This window comes from Anomaloglossus baeobatrachus, chromosome 9 (genome assembly GCF_048569485.1).
Source record: "Anomaloglossus baeobatrachus isolate aAnoBae1 chromosome 9, aAnoBae1.hap1, whole genome shotgun sequence".
Taxonomy (NCBI): domain Eukaryota; kingdom Metazoa; phylum Chordata; class Amphibia; order Anura; family Aromobatidae; genus Anomaloglossus; species Anomaloglossus baeobatrachus.
This window is the reverse complement of record NC_134361.1, coordinates 76,123,732-76,147,441: the sequence shown is the minus strand read 5'-3', so window position 1 is coordinate 76,147,441 and position 23,710 is coordinate 76,123,732. Positions and strand designations below refer to the sequence as shown.

The following is a 23,710-nucleotide window of genomic DNA, read 5'->3' as shown; positions in this document are numbered from 1 at the left end:
TGAATTGGCAGCATCAGGATAAGCCAGAGGAAAAAAAGTCAGAAGCTCAGAATCAGGAGGTGGAGCTGAAGACATTGCCAGCACGGTCAAAGTAAGCACCTGGCAACTCATAGGACTGTTTGATCTCTTTAAACCTACTCCCTGTACAGACATTTCCAGATGCTGGGCAGTCTCATATGTAAAATAAAGAGATCATAGTTTGCATACTGCAAGTCTTACCATATCACTTATTATTGTAGTTTTTGCAAGTACACTGAAATATTACTCTTGGAGAATGTCAACCATAGTAGATCAAAATCATGAAAAATAAAAGTTAAAAACGTAAATAACTTTTTAGTGTGATTTCATGCAACCAGAAACCACCAAAGAGCGGAAACACTTGGAGCAGGTGCAATGAGTAGCATGAGTGTCTTGCAAGTCTTATGTTTCCAGTAAATGTTACCAGCCAGAATACCATTTATATCTAAATAAACACTGTTAGGGCCAAAAGATTTGAGATGGACAAATTTTGCATTACATAAAATTTACCACTTTGGTTTCTATACTGGTAATTTGCATTCATTCTAGATTGTTCTGAAGATTTATCAAAACTTGCAAAGTCATTCCATGAACATTAACTTAAATCACAAAAACTTCACTTCCACTTAATTTCCTCCCTGACCAAAAAATTAAGTGCTAACATCATTTCAATGATCTTGTTAGACCAGGAAAAAGTGGTGACGAGGACAAGGCAGCTGCTATCACTCTATCATGCACCCAAGAAAGTCCAGAAAATGCCAGGACCGGATTCAGGTATGAGATCAGTCCAACACCAGTACAGCTTGCTCGTGAATGGCTGCAAAAAGATGTCCGAGCATCTGCTCACACAGTGAAGGCTTTCAGAAGCTGGCCTGGTATCAAGATGGGCAGAGAAAAATCCACTGTTTTCCAAGGACAACATCAAGGACAGCTTGATATTTTGCAAGTACAAGGATTGGACTGCTGCAAAGTTATTTTCTCTGATGAAGCCCCCTTCACTGTATGGGGCATCTGAAAGAATGGTTGCCTAAAGAAGGAAAGGTTAGTGCTACCATGAGTCCTGTGCCATCGCAACAGAAAAGCATCCTTAGACCATTCATTTGTGGGGTTAAGGTTAGTGCTACTATGAGTCCTGTGCCATCGCAACAGAAAAGCATCCTTAGACCATTCATTTGTGTGGTTAAGGTTAGTGCTACTATGAGTCCTGTGCCATCGCAACAGAAAAGCATCCTTAGACCATTCATTTGTGAGGTTGTTAGTGCTACCATGAGTCCTGTGCCATCGCAACAGAAAAGCATCCTTAGACCATTAATTTGTGGGGTTGTTAGTGCTACCATGAGTCCTGTGCCATCGCAACAGAAAAGCATCCTTAGACCATTCATTTGTGTGGTTAAGGTTAGTGCTACTATGAGTCCTGTGCCATCGCAGCAGAAAAGCATCCTTAGACCATTCATTTGTGTGGTTAAGGTTAGTGCTACTATGAGTCCTGTGCCATCGCAGCAGAAAAGCATCCTTAGACCATTCATTTGTGGGGTTGTTAGTGTTACCATGAGTCCTGTGCCATCGCAACAGAAAAGCATCCTTTGACCATTCATTTGTGGGGTTACATTTAGTGTTACCATAAGTCCTGTACCATCGCAACAGAAAATCATCCTGAGACCATTTATTTGTGGGGGTTAAGGTTAGTGCTACCATGAGTCCTGTGTCATCGCAACAGAAAAGCATCCTTAGACCATTCATTTCTGGGGTTAAGGTAAGTGCTACCATGAGTGCTGTGTCATTGCAACAGAAAAGCATCCTTAGATCATTCAAATGTGGGTTAAGGTTAGTGCTACCATAAGTGCTGTGCCATCCCAACAGAAAAGCATCCCAAGACCATTCCTTTGTGCGGTTGCTTTTTCGACATGGAGGGAGTTCAAGCACAATTTTGCCTACGATTCGAATACTGCCATGAATAAATGGAATCTAAACATCCTCCAAGAGCAACTTCTCTCAACGTCCCAGGAGTAATTTGGTGATGTACAAATCCTTTTCCAGCATGATGGATCACTATATCAGAAGGCAAAAGTGATAACTAAGGGGCTCGGTGAACGAAACATTGACATTTTGGCCAGGAAACTCCCCAGATTTCAATTCCATTGGTCAATCCTCAAAAAGAGTGCAGACAAATAAAAACACAGACATTGTGATAAATTCCAATCACTGATTAGGCAGGATGGGATGACATCAGTCAGGATTTGGCAACTAGGCAAATAAGCTGATATCCAGCTGCCATGACCAACTGCAGCAGTCTTGAAAAATAAGAGCCAACACTGTAAATATTGAGTCTTTGCATAAACTTGATGTATTTGTCAATAAAAGTTTAAAAACTTATGACATTTTTATAATTGGACTTTAGTAATTATAGAAACACTAAAGCAGCAAACATTGTTAAAACCAAAATTTGTGTCCGTCTCAAAATGTTTGGCCAAGACTTATATATATATATATATATATATATATATATATATATATATATATATATATGAGATTCCTTTATTTCAGCATTTGATAATCCCGAATGTCTGAATATCTGGTACTTGTTTTCACAACTGCAATGTAATATAAAATTCCTCTAGAACAGGTGCAGAAAAACTAATGAAAAACAGTCTAAAGCAGCATATTTTGCTATTACATACTTATCTAAGATCATCTAATAATCCAGAAAATCTGATGATCTGGCACCCATCAAGCTCCATTGATTCCACATCAAAATAATTTTATTGTATAAATAGCTTCTAGTGTTATTTTAGGATTTTGCTTGCTTCGACTTCTTCGACGAACACTGTTTAATCATCTTCATTTCAGTCATGCACATTCTCATGGCAGCTGCTTTTCATATTTGATGGAAATTAAATCATTTTGTGCACTTGATTAAAAAAACATTTAGAAAGGCATGATAAAAGCTGTGGCCAATTGTATTTCCTTATGGTATTTTTTATTTTTGTGATGATTTTAAAGACTACACTTTCTACGGGAAAAACTTTGATATTAACAGATTGATACTTTAATATTATCAAAAATTAAATTTTAAAAGGATTTTACAATAGAAACGACGCACAATACTAACTAGATCTCCTTGACCTAATGAAGCTGTGATATTTACTTTGAAAATCCATGTCAGAAAAGATGTGTAATCCTTTTTAAAAGTTTTACTACCCAATGTTAAAATATGAATTTTATTAATCCACCTCCCTCATTCTGGACTCTTAACATGTTCACTTTAATATCCGGATTATACAGCCATTTTGATACGTTTTCAGAGTAAGTACAACTGTCTTTTTAGGACTAAGAGATCTGTCTAATACTTTAAGCAGAATGTAGAGTGAAATCTAGTGACACGTCCACTTTAAGGGGTTACTGGGAAATGTGAAGGTATGCTTTCATTTGTTTGGTAAAATAGCAAAAGTTGACTATCAAGAATTCAAACTATGTCCATTCTCAGGATCCGTATGAGTCAACTGTAACTCTCCCTGATTAGTTAACCAGTTCATAATGAATGCTAAAATAGCTGCTCTATCCTTCAAGGGGTTGTCTGGTCTAACATAAGTCTGCCCTGTGCCCTATGAGGATTCTGCTGCAAGTTCCATTGAACCAACTACCATCTTTTATGGAGAAGGGAGAAGCTAGAGGCAGACACAGACATTGTGCTGCATGTGCCGTAGAACCAACTACCATCTTTTATGGAGAAGGGAGGAGCTAGAGGCAGACACAACATTCTGCTACAAGTTCCATAGAACCAACTGCCATCTTTTATGGAGAAGGGAGGATCTAGAGTTAGACATAGTTGGTTCTATGCAACTTGCAGCAGAATGTCTACCATCTCTTATGGAGAAGGGAGGAGCTAGAGGCAGACACAACATTCTGCTGCAAGTTCCACAGAACCAACTACCATCTCTTATGGAGAAGGGAGGAGCTAGAGGCAGACACAATATTCTGCTGCAAGTTCCACAGAACCAACTGACATCTTTTGTGGAGAAGGGAGGAGCCACAGACATTGTGCTGCAAGTTCCATAGAACCAACTACCATCTCTTATGGAGAAGGGAGGAGCTAGAGGCAGACACAGACATTCTGCTACAAGTTCCATAGAACCAACTACCATCTCTTATGGAGAATGGAGAAGCTAGAGGCAGACACAGACATTGTGCTGCAAGTTCCATAGAACCAACCACCATCTTTTATGGAGAAGGGAGGAGCTAGAGGAAGACACAGACATTGTGCTACAAGTGCCATATAACCAACTGCCATATTTTATGGAGAATGGAGAAGCTAGCGGAAGACACAGACATTCTGCTGCAAGTTACATATAACCAACTGCCATCTTTTATGGAGAATGGAGAAGCTAGAGGCAGACACAGACATTGTGCTGCATGTTTCATAGAACCAATTGTCCTCTCCTATCTCCTATCTCAGTAATGGGAAAATCTGTATTCACTGAAGACAGATCTTACCTGTGAAATGAAAATTTTGAGAATGAAAGATCAGTCTAGAAGGAGAAAAAAGTGGATTTCTCTGATAATATATATGACAGGGTTCCTTATTTTCACCTGTATTATTGATTTATGACAAAATGAATAAATAATAAAAACCAATACGCACAGTACTATATAGCGCATGGATATTTTCTTCATTCTTATTTCGGCTCTCTATGGATAGAGGCAGTGAGTATGCTCATGCATGCAGCTTTTGACACTCATATAGGACAGTCAAAGTGCTTGCGCAATGTATACAAATAAGAAAAACCATAACTGTTTAAGGGGATCAGATTTTCCCCAAACAGCTTCTTTTTTGCAATTAAGTAAGGCATGAGATAACAATGATGGAAATCTAGGAGGTGGAATAATAATTCTTCTTAATAAGATTTGATTAGGTATAAATTTCGAATTACTAAGTTTCAATAATATATCTTCCTAATAAATTTCAAGATAATCTGGGAATTGGAAATTCTAATATATAAATGTGGGGTTATTATCACTTTAAAAAATGCCTACAATTTTTATATTTCCAAATCTGTGTTGTGATCCTCTCTTTATGCTTCCTCTGAGGCTCTAGTATAGTGACACATGTGTTTTTTTTATCTAAGGCGAAGTTCACATTTCCGTTGTTTTGCATTAGTCACTTGCGTTGCTTGACGCATGGGACTGATGCGTTGTACATCGTGTGACAAGAAATGCATGGAATTGTTCATAAAGAACGGATTCCGTTGGTGCATTGATTTCAGTTGAAAACCTGCTTGGGGAGGGGTGGGGGGGCAGAGAGAGGGAGCAACTGATTTTACAGGATTTCGGACATTCTGCTGGACATGCTGGGCATGCTCAGTAAAACGTGACGGATTCCTGCACTGGAATCCGTCGCGTGACACAGGATAACGGAATCCTGCACCATAGACATACATTATGCCTCCTGACGGATTCCAATAGAATCCTGCAGGGTGCGTTTTTTTGCCGCAACAAAAAACGTTGCATGCTGCGTCCCTCCCGCCCGATGGTCAGTCAGTAAACGATTGATGCGCTGCGCGGCGGATGCAAAGGTCATCAGTCAGAATCCGCCACTCATACAAGTCTATGGGAAACAACGGAATCCGCCAAACGGATTGCGTTGTTTATCAGAGCGGCGGATTGTGACTGATCCTAAACAACAGAAATGGGAATATAGCCTAATAGTTGATAAACTCTAATGCGGGTGTCACACGATACGATCTATCGTGCGATCGCACGAGCGATCGTACCCGCCCCTGTCGTTTGTGCATCACGGGCAATTAGTTGCCCGTGGTGCACAAAGTCGTTAAATCCCCGTCACACGCACTTACCTGCTGAGCGACCTCGCTGTGGGCGGTGAACATCCTCTTCCTGAAGGGTGAGGGGCGTTTGGCGTCACAGCGACGTCACACAGCGGCCGGCCAATAGAAGCAGAGGGGCGGAGATGAGCGGGATGTAAACATCCTGCCCACCTCCTTCCTTCAGCATTGCCGGCGGGACGCAGGTAAGCTGTGTTCATCGTTCCTGGGGTGTCACACGTAGCAATGTGTGCTGCTCCCGGAACTATGAACAACAGGACGTGCGATTTTTAGAAAATGAGTGACGTGTCAGCGATGAACGAGAAGGTGAGTATTTCTGCTTGTTCATAGCTGTCACATGCTACGATATATCAAGCGATGCCGGATGTGCGTCACTTACGACGTGACCCCGCCGACATATCGCACAATATATCGTCTCGTGTGACGCCCGCATAAGAGTCTTAAGTGACGAAGAAAAAATATACAGTATATAAAACAATTGATCACTCATCGCCCTAAGCATGCAAGCGTTTGTTTAGCAGATTCGTATTGGCACATTACTTGGATTCTGAAAAGTTTAATGTCTCTTGGAGTCTTTTCTTGAAATATACAGAGTACCTAAATGACTGTTCTTGTGGGTTTATGTCACAACAGCTGTGCCTTTCCCTCTGCTCTGCTGTTTGCTACAAAGATCAAATTTCATGTCTTTGTGTTCCTACTCCAACTGGCAGCCATCCACATTCCTTCTCAGTACACAAGCTGCACCTCTTTCCATTATATGGGAAAAATGCTGTGCAGCTTTAGTTCCAGTCCTAAATTGCACTAGATCTCTTTATTGGAAATAATGAACTATTTCACATAATTGGGCAGTTTAATTAATAAGATCCAATATGACTAGAGGAAAAGAAAGAGGAGCCAGCTAACAAAAGTACCCGGAACGCTGTGGTGAGGATAAGTATACTGAAGGTCAGAATTTATAGTACCATCATTAGGGCAGTGGAGTGGTATTTAGTGTACTCCTCCAATTACAAAAGGGGGTGTAGTGAATCAACCGCAGACCTACAGTACTTCATTAACACTATACTCTCTATTTCCAGAAGAGAAAGAGTAGGTGGTGGGTCATCAGCGCTGCTGATGGAGATCCGAAAGAATCATCCATGACACAATGTTGACTTGATGCGGTTTTGTTATCTACGCGTTTTGAAATCTTCAGACTTCTTCATCAGGATACAACCTGCATGTGGTTGTATCCTGATGAAGAAGCCTGAAGACTTCAAAACACGTAGAAAACAAAACCACATCAAGCCAACTTTGTGTCATGGATGATTCTTTCGGATCTCCATCAGTGGTGCATATGATCCACCTACTGTTCTCTTCTGGAAATAGAGAGTATAGTGTTAATGAAGTACTGTAGGTCTGGTATTTTAACGGGGTTTATTTTAACCTGTGGGACTGCTGACAGTTCTAAAGAGGTTGTCCACTACTTTTACATTGATGACCTATCTCGCTGATCAGCTGTTCTCGGTGCCAGCAACTGCAGCAAGAAGCCAGAAATGCTCAGTTCCAGAACTGCCCTGTCAACCAATAGCGGCCGCGGCCAGGTACTGCACATCCGCCTTCTATTCAAATCAATAGGAGATGGATGTTTAGTACCCGGCTGTGGCCACTATCAGAAGAAGAGGCAGCTCCCAAACTAATAATTTCCGGTTGTCTGCTGCCGCTGCCGGAACCAAGGACAGCTGATCAGCAGGAATGCTGGGTGTTGGAACCCAGCTGATCAGACATTGATGACTTATCATAAGGGTACGTGCCCACGATCAGTGTTAAATGTGTTTTGGATGCAGCGTGTTTCACCTGCGTCCAAAATCCTGTGTTGTACAGTACAAGCACAGTGGATGGGATTTCTAGAAATATCATGCCCACTGTGCGTGTATGGCCCGCAGTGAAAACTGACCTGCAGTGCGGCTTTCCAAGCCGCAAGCATGTGAATTCTTTGCTGCAGTGTTGCAAGCGTTCTTCGTAGAGAGAACACAACGAGAGACCACAGTGCCTCGAACCCTGATCATGGGCACGAGCAGCTGTGGTCTCTTGCGTTCTCGCGGCCCCACAGGTCAGAATCCGCCATATCCAGGACGCAGCGGGTCCTGATCATGGGCACGTACCCATAGGATAGGCCATTAATGTAAAAGTAGTGAACAAACTCTCTATGCTTTATCCTTGTTGTGTGATACATAACTCTACCAGGGGAGCAATTTCCTGCCCCTTATCCTCGGATAAGACCCTATTGTGCTTTTTGCTCCTTAGCTTTTACATATATTCTCTATTTTGGCACTTTACAAGGTACGTTTATTTACTTTGGCAGCATGGTTGGAAAATATGCAAACCCCGAGAAGACCTGTACGGACGTAGGATATAAGCAATGTACAGATAATGTTTGGCTTGAGGGTAAAGCCTTGGCTTCAGCAATGCGAAGAACAAATATGAAGTATACATTAACACAAGTTATAGGGATTGTCCAGCGCTGCCCATTCCGCATCATTAGGTGATGACGTTACGTCTGTATGTACCGGTTAGGATGTGAACACGATTGGCAGGTATCATGCAAGTCTCATATTCTACTAGGTAGGAAATGAATGACACCTACTGAATGTGCACTTTTCCAGGCCATCATCAGCACCACCCACCTTACGAAGCGGAAGCGAGAAGAGACAGACAACCCTTTTAGGCACGACACTGTTTTCTTTTTCCCGATAATTATGAATATTTTCTTATGTATTGTTATACAATAATTATTTTTATATATTAATTTTATTTATTATTCTTCTATATATTTATTATTTTCTGTATAAAACTTTAGCTAAATATTAAAGTTTTTCTTTTGAAAAGAAAGATTGATTGTCGAAACAGAGTTCTGGAATATCCGCTATTCCTGGATGGCTGGTTATATTGCCTTCGTTGGCAGCTATTGCTTATATTGCAATTCCATAATTCCAAGATCCTTCCACTCCGGAGATACGCTATAAATTAGTTTCAGATCTTTCTAGATTTATTGCCATTTCTTTATCCCAGAATTTCCTTGCATTTCCTCTTAGCCTATGATCCTCCTGTTTCACAGCTATTCTTGTTCTTATCTCTCTCTGAAATATGCTTCCTTCCTGACCTTTGTTACATCCAGTATGAGCTACAAACTGGGAAAAATGTGAATAACTTCTCCTGCTAAATATCCATCTAGGTGGATTTATTTTTTTCTCCATAAGGCTGCCTTCACACATCCGGATTTTTGCTCTGCGGCACAATACGGCGTTCTGCAGAAAAACCGCAACCGGCTTTTGTAACGCCGATTGCGTTTTTTTTTGCATAGACTTACATTAGTGCCGTATTGTGCCGCAGGAGCTTGCGTACGGTCCGGTTTTTGCCGCATGCGGCAGATTTAGCCGATGCGGCGGCCGGATCGAACGTTCCCTGCAACGTTTTTTGCTCCGGCAAAAAACACCGCATCGCGCCGCATCCGGCCGCTGCGGTGCATTTTTCAATGCATCCCTATGGAGGCCGGATGCGGCGCGATGCGGAAAAAAACGCATCCGGTCGTCGCATGCGGTTTTTTCCACTGCGCATGCTCAGTAGCATGCCGCAACCGGAAAAAACCGGACCGGCCGCATGTAAAAACGTATGCAAAGGATGCGGTGTTTTCGCCGCATCCGTTGCATAGTTTTCACAGCCGGATTGAGCCGCAGGGCTCAAACCGGATGTGTGAAAGTAGCCTAAGAGGAGACATAGGAAAAGTGGTAATGTCTTAAAGAACGGAAAACTACACAAAAAGAATTTGCTCATAATATATGCAAAACATTCAAAAAGTGGAAATCGTGGAATATCGTCTAGATATTAAGATCTGGAGATGAGATAAAATAATTTTCCTTTATACTCTGCATACAATTGTACAGTAATGTAATTAAAAACAAAACTCCTCATAACCGTATAATATATAATAGCATATGGATGCCCATATAGGGTTAATCCATTGCCACCACAAATTCCTTAACAAGAAAAGGAAACAAGAGAACTGGAGTTTCTCAAAACTTGTCAATTTTTTTTTTCATTACACAAAAACATTTCTTAGTGATAAAGGACAGCAAGGATGGTTATAATAAAACATAGGGATAAAAATATGTATGGGGAGGAATCACAATCTTTCAAATAGTACATACCACAATAAGTGCAAATATGCTATGGAGTGTCCAAGCAGCTGAAGCCCCCAAGCCCACCGACGCACGTTTCGCATAAGAAAGATAGCTGTGTAATCCAATGGCTTATTCAGGGAGGGGAGGCGACCCTCCCATGAAGAAGATATTGGATTATACAGCTATCTTACTATATGAAACAAGAAGTGATTGATTTAGATTTTCCTGGATTATAGGATACTGGTGCATGTATTAATATCTCACTGCATTGTGTTATATATAGACCTTCTTGCCAAATCACAGCACTTGCACCTTTTGTACTAGGCAATCCTTCTTAATCCAAAAAAATCCAAGAAAAATCCAGCAATCGCAAACGATAAAAAATTCCAAAACTTTATTTCACATTTTAAAATTCCATGGTTAGCACTCCATTAAAAGGGAAACAGATGACGCGTTTCGGATCCAACAGATCCTTACTCATACCTGAGATCAGATCAGATATGAGTAAGGATCTGTTGGATCCGAAACGCGTCATCTGTTTCCCTTTTAATGGAGTCCTAATCATGGCGTGTTAAAATGTGAAATAAAGTTTTGGATTTTTTTATAGTTTGGGATTGCTGAATTTTCTTGGATTGCTTCTTCTGGTGACCAGCTGGACTCTGATCCGTGCATCCCCATCTCTATACCACGAATTGCAGATGGTGGGGGAGGGGCTGATAAGTATTTTAGTATTTTTTTTAATCCTTTTTAATACATTGATTGGCATAGAGCATTATTGAGCAAGGTTCTCCTTGCCTCAATGCACCAGTATCTTCCCCTGAAAGTTTAACCCTATAGGGGTCATCAGTATATCCCAATAAGCGTCTAATATCCTTTTTTGTTATATCTACACAGATTGTGAGCCCTCTCCATGCATGTTTTATCCCTAGGTTTTATTATAACCATTTTTGCTGTCTTTTTTCACTAAGAATTTTTTTTTTATAATGAATAAAGATTTATTGACGAGTTTTGACAAACTAGCTATTCCAGTTCTCTTACTTGTACAGTAAACCAGAATTGAATTAACCAAGACTTTTATAGAAAGTGCAACAAAACCTTTGGCTCTAGCATTTAAAGAGTAATCCCATGGTTATATATATATATATATATATATATATATATATATATATACATATATACATATATATATATATATATACATATATATATATACATATATATATATATAAAAATATACATATATATATATATATATATATATATACATATACATATATATATATATATAAAAATATACATATATATATATATATATATATATATATAAATAAAAATATACATATATATATATATATATATATATATATTTTTTTTTTTCCCCATAATCAATAAATCAATAGTATAGATCAAAATAAGAAACTTTATAATATATCTTATTAGAAAAATATGATTCTTTCTGATTTATAATTCTCAAATCAAGATTAAAATCTGTCTTTAGTGAAAACAGATTTACCCATTACTGAGAGCAGCTGGGGCCCAAAAATTCTATGGAGAAGGTAAGGCTTGTGCACAGTGTGTTTATTTATCTGTTTTTCTTTGAGAAAGCTGAACCAAAATCTGCATGCTTATCCTGAAGCCAGCAAGGTCTATGAGACTTCTGAAGTCCTGTGCGCATGTTGCTTTTTTTTTTTTCCCTGTAGATTTGGTGCAGAAAAAAATCTGCAGCATGTCAATCACTGGGGAGTTTTTCCTGCTTTTTTTTTAGCCTTTCTAGCCATTGGATTCACTAAAACAAAATGCACCAAAAATGCAACAAAAACGCACCAAAACCGCATGCATTTTTTTTCTGCCAGAAGGTGCAGATTTGGTGCAGAAAATTTCTGCACCAAATCTGCAGCATCTGCACATACCCTAACTGTTAGGAGAACTTGCAGCAGAATGTCTGTGTCTGGATCTTGCTCCTCCCCCTCCATAGAATTTTAAAAGCACCAAAGTGTCACCATCTATCTCAGTAATGGGAAAATCTGCCTTCACTGAATACAGATTTTACCGATTTTATCCATGAATTGAGAGTAAAAGATCAATCCAGGAGGTGACAGAAGCGGATTTCTCTAATAAGATATATTACAAAGTGTTTTAGTTTGCACATCATTGACATGAAATAATTACAGAAAATGTATTGACTTGACTGCAGCACTTTACATAAAAAAATCTTACCTGTCTGGACTGAGGGGGCAAACCACTGGTCTGCATCTGTCTCTGCATCCTCGAAGGCTGCATCAGCTGTCTTATCTGTTGTTGGAGAAACTGATTGTTGCCGACTTGCGGATTCTGCTGCACTGCCGCAGGCTGATGTTGCGGCTGTTGCTGTTGTTGTTGCTGCTGCTGGAGATAATGAATGAGCGATCCAGGATTGGATGACAAGTTCATTTTCTGGTTACCAGAATCAGGTGCAAAATGAGACAGTGGCTTGGTGTTGTTAAAGGAAAACTGGTCGTGACCTCCCGAATTGTCGTTGACTATTGCAGACTGCAATCCATTGGAAGACTGCTGCATAATCATGTTCAGGTTTTTTGGCTGGTTTGTGGTCATCGACTTGAAGAGAGAATTCTGTAGGCTGGACTGGCTTCCCGTAGGGGTGAGGCTGGACATCAGCGTGTTCTGGGGGCTAAATGGCTGTTGATGCAAAGCTGGGCTTGAGAGTTTTTCTGGTTGATATGGTGGTGACGGTCCAGCATTGGCAGGCGCCATACTTGGCACCATGCTGCTTTGGGGGCTTTTAATAGTATTTGCTGGGATGTTGCTTGTAGTAATATTCTGTAACATAGAGTTCTGAGGGCTGAAAGGTTGCTGGTTCAGAGCTGGGCTTGCAATCTTCTCGGATACATAAGGTGGAGAAGGCCTGTTGCTTGGGTTGCTGGTAGGAGGCATGCTTGACAACATAGCATTTTGTGACCCTTGTATAGGATTCCCCTGTAAACTTCCTGTGCTCATACTGGGTACCATGACATTTTGTGGACTAAAAGGTTGCTGAGGAGAAGAGCCAGGTCTGTATGGTGGAGAGAGACCCGTAGGCGATATTGTTGGCCAGTTTGGTGTTGGCACTTGTTGCTTGCCTGGAGGTACTTGTTTACTTGCAGCCAGTTGTTTCAACTGTTGGGCATGCCAGTTTGTCCCAGGCATGTTGGCCATCGATGCAGGTAACATAGCCTGTGACTGACTCTTACTCTGACTTGCCGGAATAGGTGACTGAACAGGCTTGCTTGATGATGAGATTGGATAGTTGGTTCCAGCAGATGAGGGTCTAATTTGTGGGGATCCAGCATTTGCAGAACTACAACCACCAGAAAAATCCTTGCTGGAGATGTGGTTGTCCAAATGAGATGATTGTGCTGGGGAGAGCTTGGGGGTTGTACTTAAATTAGGTTGAGAATGGCTCATGACAAGTGGCTCGTCTGGCTTACCTGCCAAGATCTTCTCAAGATCCAGGTCATTTGGAGATGGATCAGGCATTTTGGTTAACTCTTCTAATAGATCCTGCAGTTCTTGGTCCACAGATTGTAGATTGGAATTTTTTTCTTCATATGTTACTTTCTGATTCATATCGGTGTTGGAGAACGGTGAAGCCATCCCTCTCCCATTCATGTGGTTATTTTCTAGCAAAACTTGGTGCCCGCCAACCCCCATGGACGAGGTGCTGTGATTGGTGGAGAAAGGAGAATGCTGCAAATCGGAGCAGGGTACACTGGAGCTGGCGCTTTGTGTTTGGCCCATAGGAAGTGTAACATCATCGAGACAGAGTCGTTTGTTGTCACTTGGAAATATAATATCGTTTATGCCAGAGGACACAGGGGAACTGTCATCTTCCAGCTTTCTCTTTATGGATCCTTGTAGCTGAAAAGATAAGAACAGACATTGTTATCTCTATTTGTTAATCACGGCATTTAAGTCACATTAGAAAGATTACCAACAGAAAAAGATTGCATAAAAGGTTTTGCAAATCTTCATATTAAAATGTCATTGTCAAAATGATTAATACTGTCACCAGCTGGAAACATTTACATTGGTTTCTTTACAATATCACAATTGCGAGGACGATAAACACTACGGGATACCTACAATATATTATGCTTTACCAATATGTCCCCGATTCATCATTTTACTATAAAATGTATAATAAAATTAGGCCATACAAGTGTTTATCCAATCACCACATCAAGGCTGAATCTCAATCAGTCGCAATCTCATCCAGAAAAGTGGGTGGTTTTTTTTCTCACTTACCAGTATACAATCCGTTTTTATACAATGAATAACATTGGTCAGAGTGCAATCATTTATATTTACGATAGCACTCTTCCAATTTATACACTCATGTGAACGAGCCATTCACAATATCCCATTTCCTTTGGCTGGGTACAGACGGCTCTCTCTCATGGTCTGTATTTGGACTGCAATGCCTTGGACCGACAGCACTTCTTCTGATCCAAATTAACAACCTCATATATATATATATATAAATATATATATATATATATATATATATATATATATATATATATATATACACACCTTTATTTTTACCCATGAGGTTCGGTCAATGGACCCGTGGCGGGGTCTGGGCATTGTGGTCCTTTTACAGATAGTGAAATACTGCCATGTGAACCTGGCCCCTACGTAGTGTCGGACTGAACTGCCAAGGGCTCATCAGTACCACTGACTCTGGTGGCCCACCAGTACCACTGACTTTGGGGGCCCACCATTACCACTGACTCTGGTACTGGTGGGCCCCCAGAGTCATTGGCACTGGTGGACCCCCAGAGTCATTGGTACTGGTGGACCCCCAGAGTCAGTGGTACTGGTGGGCCACCAATGACTCTGGGGGACCACCAGTGCCACTGACTCTGGGGGACCACCAGTACCACTGACTCTGGGGGACCACCAGTACCACTGACTCTGGGGGACCACCAGTACCACTGACTCTGGGGGACCACCAGTACCACTGACTCTGGGGGACCACCAGTACCACTGACTCTGGGGGACCACCAGTACCACTGACTCTGGGGGCCACCAGTACCACTGACTCTGGGGGCCCACCAGTAACACTGACTCTGGGGGCCCACCAGTAACACGGACTCTGGGGGCCCACCAGTAACACTGACTCTGGGGGTCCACCAGTAACACTGACTCTGGGGGTCCACCAGTAACACTGACTCTGAGGGCCCACTGTTCAGCTCATCTCATTCACACATTTATGTGTACTTCTATGTAATACTGTGGTGGGTAGTTTGTTTAGTGAATAATGAGATGCTGCTTTTCTCTTTACATAGAGAATAATATAATGGGTCCAAATACTGCTCACATTGGTGGGTAAGTGGCTCTTTAAAGCACAAGGGCCCACCAGTGAATTCTCTTGTTTCCCGGTGGGCCAGTCTGAGGTCATATCTAGAATGGTCCAGGAAGCTAAGATATAAGAAGTTATTGAGAGGGTAAAGCTTCTATCCTCATCTATGGTTGTGACATAAAGAACCCATTGTGGCCATCAGTAATTTTCTATGTTATTAAGTTAATGATTATGCCAGGTTTACTGTTCCAGAAGTAAACCATGTGGTGAACAGGAAGGACCACACATCACTGCTTCTTGGTATCTTGTAGTATGACATGGGTTTGAGGGATAATAACTGAGGTCACACCTGAGATTGCGTTGAGCAAAGATTTGTGTTTAACTATCAAGGTAAAGCTGGTCATTGAAGTGAGAAATGATAAATGGCCATACATATGGTTATTTGGTGGTCAGTTATCCTCCAGACTGCCCCAATACACATGAGCATTTGGCTCATCTGAACCTTCACATGGTAGAAAAGAGAAAGCCACCGTCAGACTCCTCTGGCAGCTGCTTATTTCCCCTGAAAAGAAAAAGGATCAGAGCAAAATTCTTCTTTCACCCAACATCATCTATACAGAGAGTTGGGAGACCCCTTTACAAAGAGTGCGCCGGACCTGTGCCTAGTTTGGAAATGTTTGAGTACTTATTAACTTGCATGGTCATAATACTGAAAGTTAAAGTTTAATTTTATGCCATAAATCAAAAGTACGAGAGAAAGTAAGGAACTTTATAATATATCTTACCATTTTCCAAATTCTCAATTCATGGGTAAAATCTGTCTTCAGCGAATACAGATTTTTACATGACTAAGATAGGAGATGACAGTTAGTGCTGATAATGTTCTATGTATAAGGCAGGGGGAGGAGGAAGGAGCTCTGGCTCCTCCCTCCACTTATAACCCCTCCCATCTTCATAGAATCTTATAAACACTAACTACAATCTCCAAACTCTGAATACAGATTTTACCCTTGAATTGAGAATTTGGAAAATGAATGATCAATCCAGGAGGACAAAGAAGTAGATTTCTCTTATAAGATATATTAATGTGTATTATTGATTTATGAAAAATAAAAATTTTAAAATTAATACTTCCCCTTTAAAATAAATTCTTAAACGAAAATTAAAGAACACAAAAAGAATGTAGCAAGTCTATAAATAAAAGCGAACAGAGCAAAGCATCCAATATAAGTGTTATTACAGTGCGTGCAGCCACTGGTTTAATAGCTATGACCTATGTGTCAACTTGATTAATCTATCATTAACACCACTGCCTCATGTAATGAGGAAAAATCTTTATAGCTCATAAGAAGCACAACAAACAAAGACACCAAATCATCTCCAACAGGACAAAAACAGTAAAAACAACACGGTGTACACAATTTGACAAGTAATCAAGCTACCTGGAAAAAACGGGCGGTGACTTTGGTTGCAATAAATCTCGTCCATAGAAGCCAAATTAACATGAAGTAGAATAGTCTCTGCTAGATAAAGACAGTCAAGTTTTCCTGGTGCCCAAGGTGACTTCTTAAATTCAGCCTTCCTTTATAGTCTGTCAATGTCATTCACTTATCCAGACACTAAAAGAAGGCGCTCATCTTAAGGGTGCTTTACACGAGTCGATCTATCGTGCGATAGCACGAGCGATCATACCCGCCCCCGTCGTTTTTGCGTCATGGGCAAATCGCTGCCCGTGGCGCACAAACTCGTTTAACCTCCGTCACACGCACTTACCTTCTGGACGACCTCGCTGTGGGCGACGAACATCCACTTCCTGAAGTGGGAGGGACGTTCGGCATCACAGCGACGTCACACGGCAGCCGGCCAATAGAAGCGGAGGGGTGGAGTTGAGCCCACCTCCTTCCTTCCACATAGCCGGCGGGTGCCGCGGGACACAGGTAAGCTGTGTACATCGTTCCCGTGGTGTCACACGGAGCAACGTGTGCTGCCACGGAAACGATGAACAACCGGCGCCATTAAAAATAAACAATATTTCGAAAGTAAACGAAGAGTACACGACTCACTATTTGTGAGCGATACTGCGTCGCTCGGAGGTGTCACACGAGACGACGTCGTGAACGATGCCGGATGAGCGTCACCAAAACCGTGACCCCAACGATGCATCGCACGATAGCTCGTCTCGTTTAAAGCACCCTTTAGGCTGGGTTCACACCACCGGATTTTCTCCATTTGAGAAAAACGGTCCAATTATGCTAATTAGACTTTAATCGGAGTTTCATCAGAGCGGGATCTGTTTTTCTCGACTGTGAAGAAGAATAATAAAAACAATGGTCTCGATCTTCTTGTTTTTTTTCAATTTGTGAAAATCGGACTGCTCTCTCAGATGTTATCTAATTGTTTTAATGGACCTACAGACTTAAAAGGCAGAGTGCCGTCCAATTCACTTAGGCAAATCGTGCGTGTCACCAAGTGGTCCAAGGAAAAAATCGGACATGTGCACTGCCTCATTGAATAACATTGATCAGAGTGTGATCTGATGTTTTAACGGATCACACTTGGACTGAAAATACAGTCATCTGCAAGGGACAGTCCATGAAAATTAGATTGCATTAGGATGTTATCCAATTTTTTTTCACAAACCTATAGACTTGAATGTCCGAGTCCATCCAATTCACTTAAGGGGGCTTTACACGCAACGACATATCTAATGATATGTTGTCGGGGTCACGGAATTCGTGACCCACATCCGGCGTCGTTAGTGACGTCGTTGCATGTAACAGCTACGAGCCAGTGTTAGCAATCAAAAATACTCACCTAATCGTTGATCGTTGACACAGCGTTCATTTTCAAAATCTCGTTGGTCGTTGTGGACGTAGGTTGTTCGTTGTTCCTGATGCAGCACACATTGCTAAGTGTGACACCCCAAGAATGACGAACAACAGCTTACCTGCGTCCTCCGGCAATGAGGTGGGCCTGTCGTTAATGCGGCTGGTCTCCGCCCCTCCGCTTCTATTGGTTGGCCGCTGTGTGATGTCGCGAACCTCCCCCTTAACAAAGAGGTTGTTTGCCACAGACAGCGACGTCGCTAGGAAGGTAAGTATGTGTGACGGGTGTTAGTGATATTGTGCACCACGGGCAGTGATTTGGCCGTGATGCACAAACGACGGGGGCGGGTGCTTTTACGAGCGACATCGCTAGCGATGTCGCTGCGTATAAACCAGCCTTTAGGCAAATTGTGTATGCCACCAAGTGATCGGAGGGAAAAATTGGACACATAGACAGCCTCATATAATAACATTGGTCTGAGTGTGATCTGATACTTTTATTGATCGTACTCAGACTGAAAATACAATTGTCTGCATGGGTAAGTCTGTGAAAGTTGGATCGCACTAGCATGTTAGCCAATTTTTCTCATGGACCTATAGACTTGAATGGCCATGTGACATCCGATTCACTCAGGCAAATTGTGCGTGCCATCAAGTCAGCCGAGGAAAAATTCAGACATGTAGACAGTCACATAGAATAACATTGGTCCGACTGTGATCTGATGCTTTTACGGATCACGCTCGGACTGAAAACGTGGCAGTCTGCATGGGTCAGTCCGTGAAAATTGGATCACACTAGGATGTTATCCAATTTTTTTCACAGACCTATAAACTTGAATGGTCTCTTGCCATCAAATTCACGTAGGCAAATTGTGCGTACCATCGAGTCATCCGAGGATAAAATCAGACATGTAGACAGCCCCATAGAATAATATTGTCCTGGTGTGATCTGATGCTTTTACGGATAGCACTCGGACTGAAAACACGGTTGTCTGCACTAGTCAATCAGTGAATATCAACTCGCACTAGGAATGGCCGAGTGCCATATCATTTACTTGGGCAAATCGTGCGGGCCACCAAGTGGTCCAAGGAAAAATTCAGACTTGTGTACTGCCCCAAAGAATAACATTGGTCTGAGTGTGATCTGATATTTTGACAGTTCGCACTCAGACTGAAAATACGGTCATCTACATGAGCCCTTACCCTGGTACCTAAATTATTTTAGCAGCTTACTCCCAGTATTCAGTTGGAAGATACAAGAAATGTAAAGAAACTAATTTTTAATCCCCAAATGGCCTCCATGAAAATGCAACGTTAGGTATCTGCCTACTTTACCTCTTGTCTCCTCTCTGTATATATTCTTTATTTTTATCCATTTTAAAATCAAGGTCAATTCCTTTTCAAATACTGTAGAATATTTTCTGATGTCGATTTTGAAGCAGGTTGGTTAAAAGAAAAACATCTAATGAAAAAATCTCAGTATGATAATAACCAAAGCTATATATACACTGAGTTTTTCAAGGAGTATTTCGAGCAGAAACCGAATGAAAACTTCCCGAATCCTCCTCCGAAACGTAAAACTTCTCAAAGACTTTAATTTTCTGCTCAGCTTCCATGTGCAAGACTTGTGGTAGACCTCAATGTGGATTGTATACAAAGTATGGAGGCTTTGCAGACAAAGAAGAATAAGTATATAATCCCCTGTGTACTAAAGCATGAGTGTAAAATAGTAGCCATTGGCCTATTTTTTACAGAACAACTGGATTATGCCCTGAAGTGTCTTTGAAACCTCTTTTGCCCATCAGTATCTTATGAGAACCTCATATAGTATATATGCCGAGGCTAGACACAAGCCACAATAAAGTGCAATGTATTCACTAAGGGTTTGCCTGACTTTACACAGTGCTACAAAATAATCTGTCATATTACCTTCATATTTTGTTTCCAAGATGAGCATAATATTCCCTGAGGCTCAGTAAATCTCTGTAGCTTTATGCAAGTACTCGAGCCGCACAAAGTGTACACTCTGAATGCAAAAGTCCTGCGGAGTTTGCAATTTTTTTTGGTAAATATACATGCTATATGCCTACGGCAGGAGAATTTAAGCATAGTCTTAGTAATACCTAAGCCCCTTTCCTCTGTCACAGAGCCAGCAATTCTTAGGAAAGATGAGGTACTCATCCATTTTAATAGCCCCCCTGCAGTTATCCTTTGTCTATTCTCAGCAGACGTTCTATTTTAGCATTACATGGCTTATCGTCTCCTTTACAAGATCTTCCATATGCCTCAAATTCACAAGGAAAAAAAAAAAGGTTGCCCTTAATAAGGTGATTTTTCTGTGGTGGGCTGTAAGCTCAGTTTTCTTCCCCGTATTAGTGCATTAGGAAACAATATTTTGCGCAAATACTTAACGTCTTTGAATAAGACCTAGATTGCATTTAGTGAAACATTTACACCAATTGACCATCATTGCGATAATTCCTTTTTTGTGGCATACTGTATAAATACCCTGTTTCCCTGAAATAAGACCTACTACAAAAATAAGCCCTAGTAGCATTTTTCGGATTTTTTTTTGAGTATGGTTAAAATATAAGCCCTACTCCAAAAATACTCCCTTGCCTCTGTTCTTTGCAGATCTATTGAGTTTTATCTACTGGGCTGCTGTTTGTATTCCCCGGGTCCTTGCCGGCGGGCAGGGCTTGTTGTGTGCCACGTTCCGGTAATCGCCTTGCTTTATCTTTGGGCTGTTTTCACCGTAACTTCACCAGTGATAGTTCCTCCATTGTGCACTTCTTGTTCCCGTGAGTTTGTTTTGATTATTGTCCTGCTACCCCGACTCCTCTCCCTGGCCATCGCTCATTCCGTCTTGTCTGTGCTCCCTGACTTCCTGATCCTCCATTTGTCTGGCACTCTCAGCCCCGCTTCCCCCTTTTATACTTACGATCCCTTTCGGCTTCTTATCTCAGCTTGCTCTCTGACTATGGTTCTGCTCTCCATCTGTGCCTGACATTACCTCCCAGCTACAGACCTTAGGCTTCCACGTGACTTCGAGCCCTCTTCCTCCTTTGCACGGATGTGACCTCCCGGCTCTGACTCTCGGCGTGTACGACAATTCTGCTACCTCACCGTCTAGATTTTGGTAACATCTAGTGGACAGACGCCACATTACACCTCGGAGCTCTACATCTCTCCTGGGTACCTGTGCCCCCTGGTGGTATCATTACACCCTAGTTGCGGTTTCATATTGAAGTGGCCAAGCTAAAAAAGTTAAAGATTACAGCAGGACTATTCATCAAAGAAAGTAGACACCCCCAAAAGAAAGCAGGCACCCCCAAAAGAAAGAATACTTCCAATAGAAACCAGACCACCCCAACAAAAAAATGTTAAAAAAATTGCACGTAGTACACATACATGGTTTAACGTGTATGGAACAGCTTGACTCTCCTTAATGTCTGGGAAGAGAGGATGACCGGCCATGTTGGATATTAAGATGCCAGATACCTTGTTCTTCAAGGAATTCAGCATCATAAGAGGTGTCTATCACCATATATCACTTCCCTGTGGCCATAAACTTTCATCTAACCTCAGTCTGCACCTAGAAGAGTTTCAAGTGTGTGACCAACTTTAGGTTTGAGCAAGACAAAGGGGTTGTGTAAAGTTAGAAAATCATAGCTGCTTTCCACTGCAAACAGTGCCACACCTGTTCATAGGTTGTGTGTGGTACTGCAGTTCAGCTCAACATTTTTTTTTTAACTAAATTATCCTCCAGGCATAATTTTTGCATTGCTACCATATACGTCATTACCTTATTTTGCTTCCTCCTCTCTCAAAATGCCAAGTTTATACTCCTGCTGATCAGCAAAGATTACATATACTATAATCAAAGAATCGGAGTACGGGAATTTTCCTATCTGTGTACAAAACTATGCAACAGGGAGGATCATACTGTAGAGATGAGTTCACAAACACACAGTGAATATAGTGTATGGATCATTGCTGAGCAGCAACTGAAAGCAGCTACTAAAGGAGCTTAAATTGTGTATTGAAGTAGCACTGCAGCATAATGTCTACAAAAAAAATAGGAAACATAAGCTTGATATAATATATTAAAAAAATTAATAACTTTGCAATGCTCCCAAGTTAAATATTTCAAGAGTAACTAAAGGTTTTTTATTGAGTTGCAATGACCAGACACAACATTTAGACAGATGTGGAAGAGGTGGACATGTGGTTCTGGAAGAAAGCAGCCATGGTTTTTAATCCTGTTCAACCACTTAAAAGTATTAATGGGGATTTCCCACAAATAAAGTTGATTTTAATCAATAGATCTTGGAATAATAATAATTTCCACAATTGGATGTTTTTAAAAAAAATGTTCCTGTGTTGAGATAATCTTATATACGTGTCCCTGATATGTGCTGTGTAATGGCCGTGTTTGACTGTACAGGGACATGGTCTGATCATACCACAGCTACTGGGCTGGGGAGGAGGCAAAAGAATATAAAGACATAACAATTGATTTTTTTTTTTTCTGTGAGGTAAAACACTTTCTTGCTTGTTTTTTTAAACATGTTTTACCTCAAAGAAAGAATAATTTGTGATCCCGTGCTGTAATGTCTGTATACTATTTTTGCGTCCACTCCTGCTCAGGAGATGTGGTATGATCAGACCATGTCTCTGTACGGTCAGACACATCCATTACACAGTACATAGCAGGGACACATATATAAGATTATCTCAGCACAGGAACAATTTTTTTAAACACATTATTATTCCAATTCCTATTGATTAACATGAAATTTGTTTGGGGGAAAACCTCTTTAAGGCCTGTGCCACACTCACGTGAAAATCACGCACATGCCGCGAGACACGTATTTTCCCTGTGTGTTGTGTGAGGTAAGTACATGTCTCCGGTATGTGCAGTCTACGTGTGTTCTCCGTGTGTTATCGCGGTAATTTACATACTCACGTGGTCCTTGCTGCTGTCCAGGGTACTGATCTTCGGCTCCAGCCCCGCCCACTCCCCGCTGATGCTGCTTCCGGCCGAGTGGAGGGGCGGATATCAGCGCCCGTGACATCACTCCCACCTATCCATAACATGCTCATAATGAGCGCCGGCCGGCAGCAACTGTTTGCTGAGGAAGATTCTGCAGGGAAGAAAGAGGTGAGTAATTGTTTTTTTTTATTTTAAAATAAAGACACGTGTTTGTCCGGCACGTGTCACACGGGACCGCATCCACACTACATCTGTGTGGTACGGGTGCGGGCTGTGTGACACCCGTGCTGCTGGAGAAAACACTGACATGTCGGCGTGAGAAACTCACGGACACACGTTCCGTTCAAAAATACTTATGTGTGTCCAATACATTAGGAAAACATTGGTCCACGTGTGTACGTGCCTCCGGTATGTGAAAAAACTGCCAAACACGTACCGGAGGCACGTAAGTGTGTCACAGGCCTAAAGGAAACCTGTCACCAGGTTTTTCCCTTATAAGCTGCGGCCACCACCAGTGGGCTCTTATATACAGCATT

The 23,710-nt window shown here is 41.5% G+C and overlaps 1 protein-coding gene across 1 annotated transcript in view; it reads right to left on the bottom strand.

Moving 5' to 3' along the window:
- Positions 1-23,710, bottom strand: part of MAMLD1 (mastermind like domain containing 1) — a 303,225-nt gene that overhangs the window by 103,967 nt on the left and 175,548 nt on the right. The window contains exon 2 of the mRNA XM_075323789.1: positions 12,230-13,906. Coding sequence (XP_075179904.1) covers positions 12,230-13,906 — 1,677 coding nt within the window. The remainder of the gene's footprint in view (positions 1-12,229; positions 13,907-23,710) is intronic.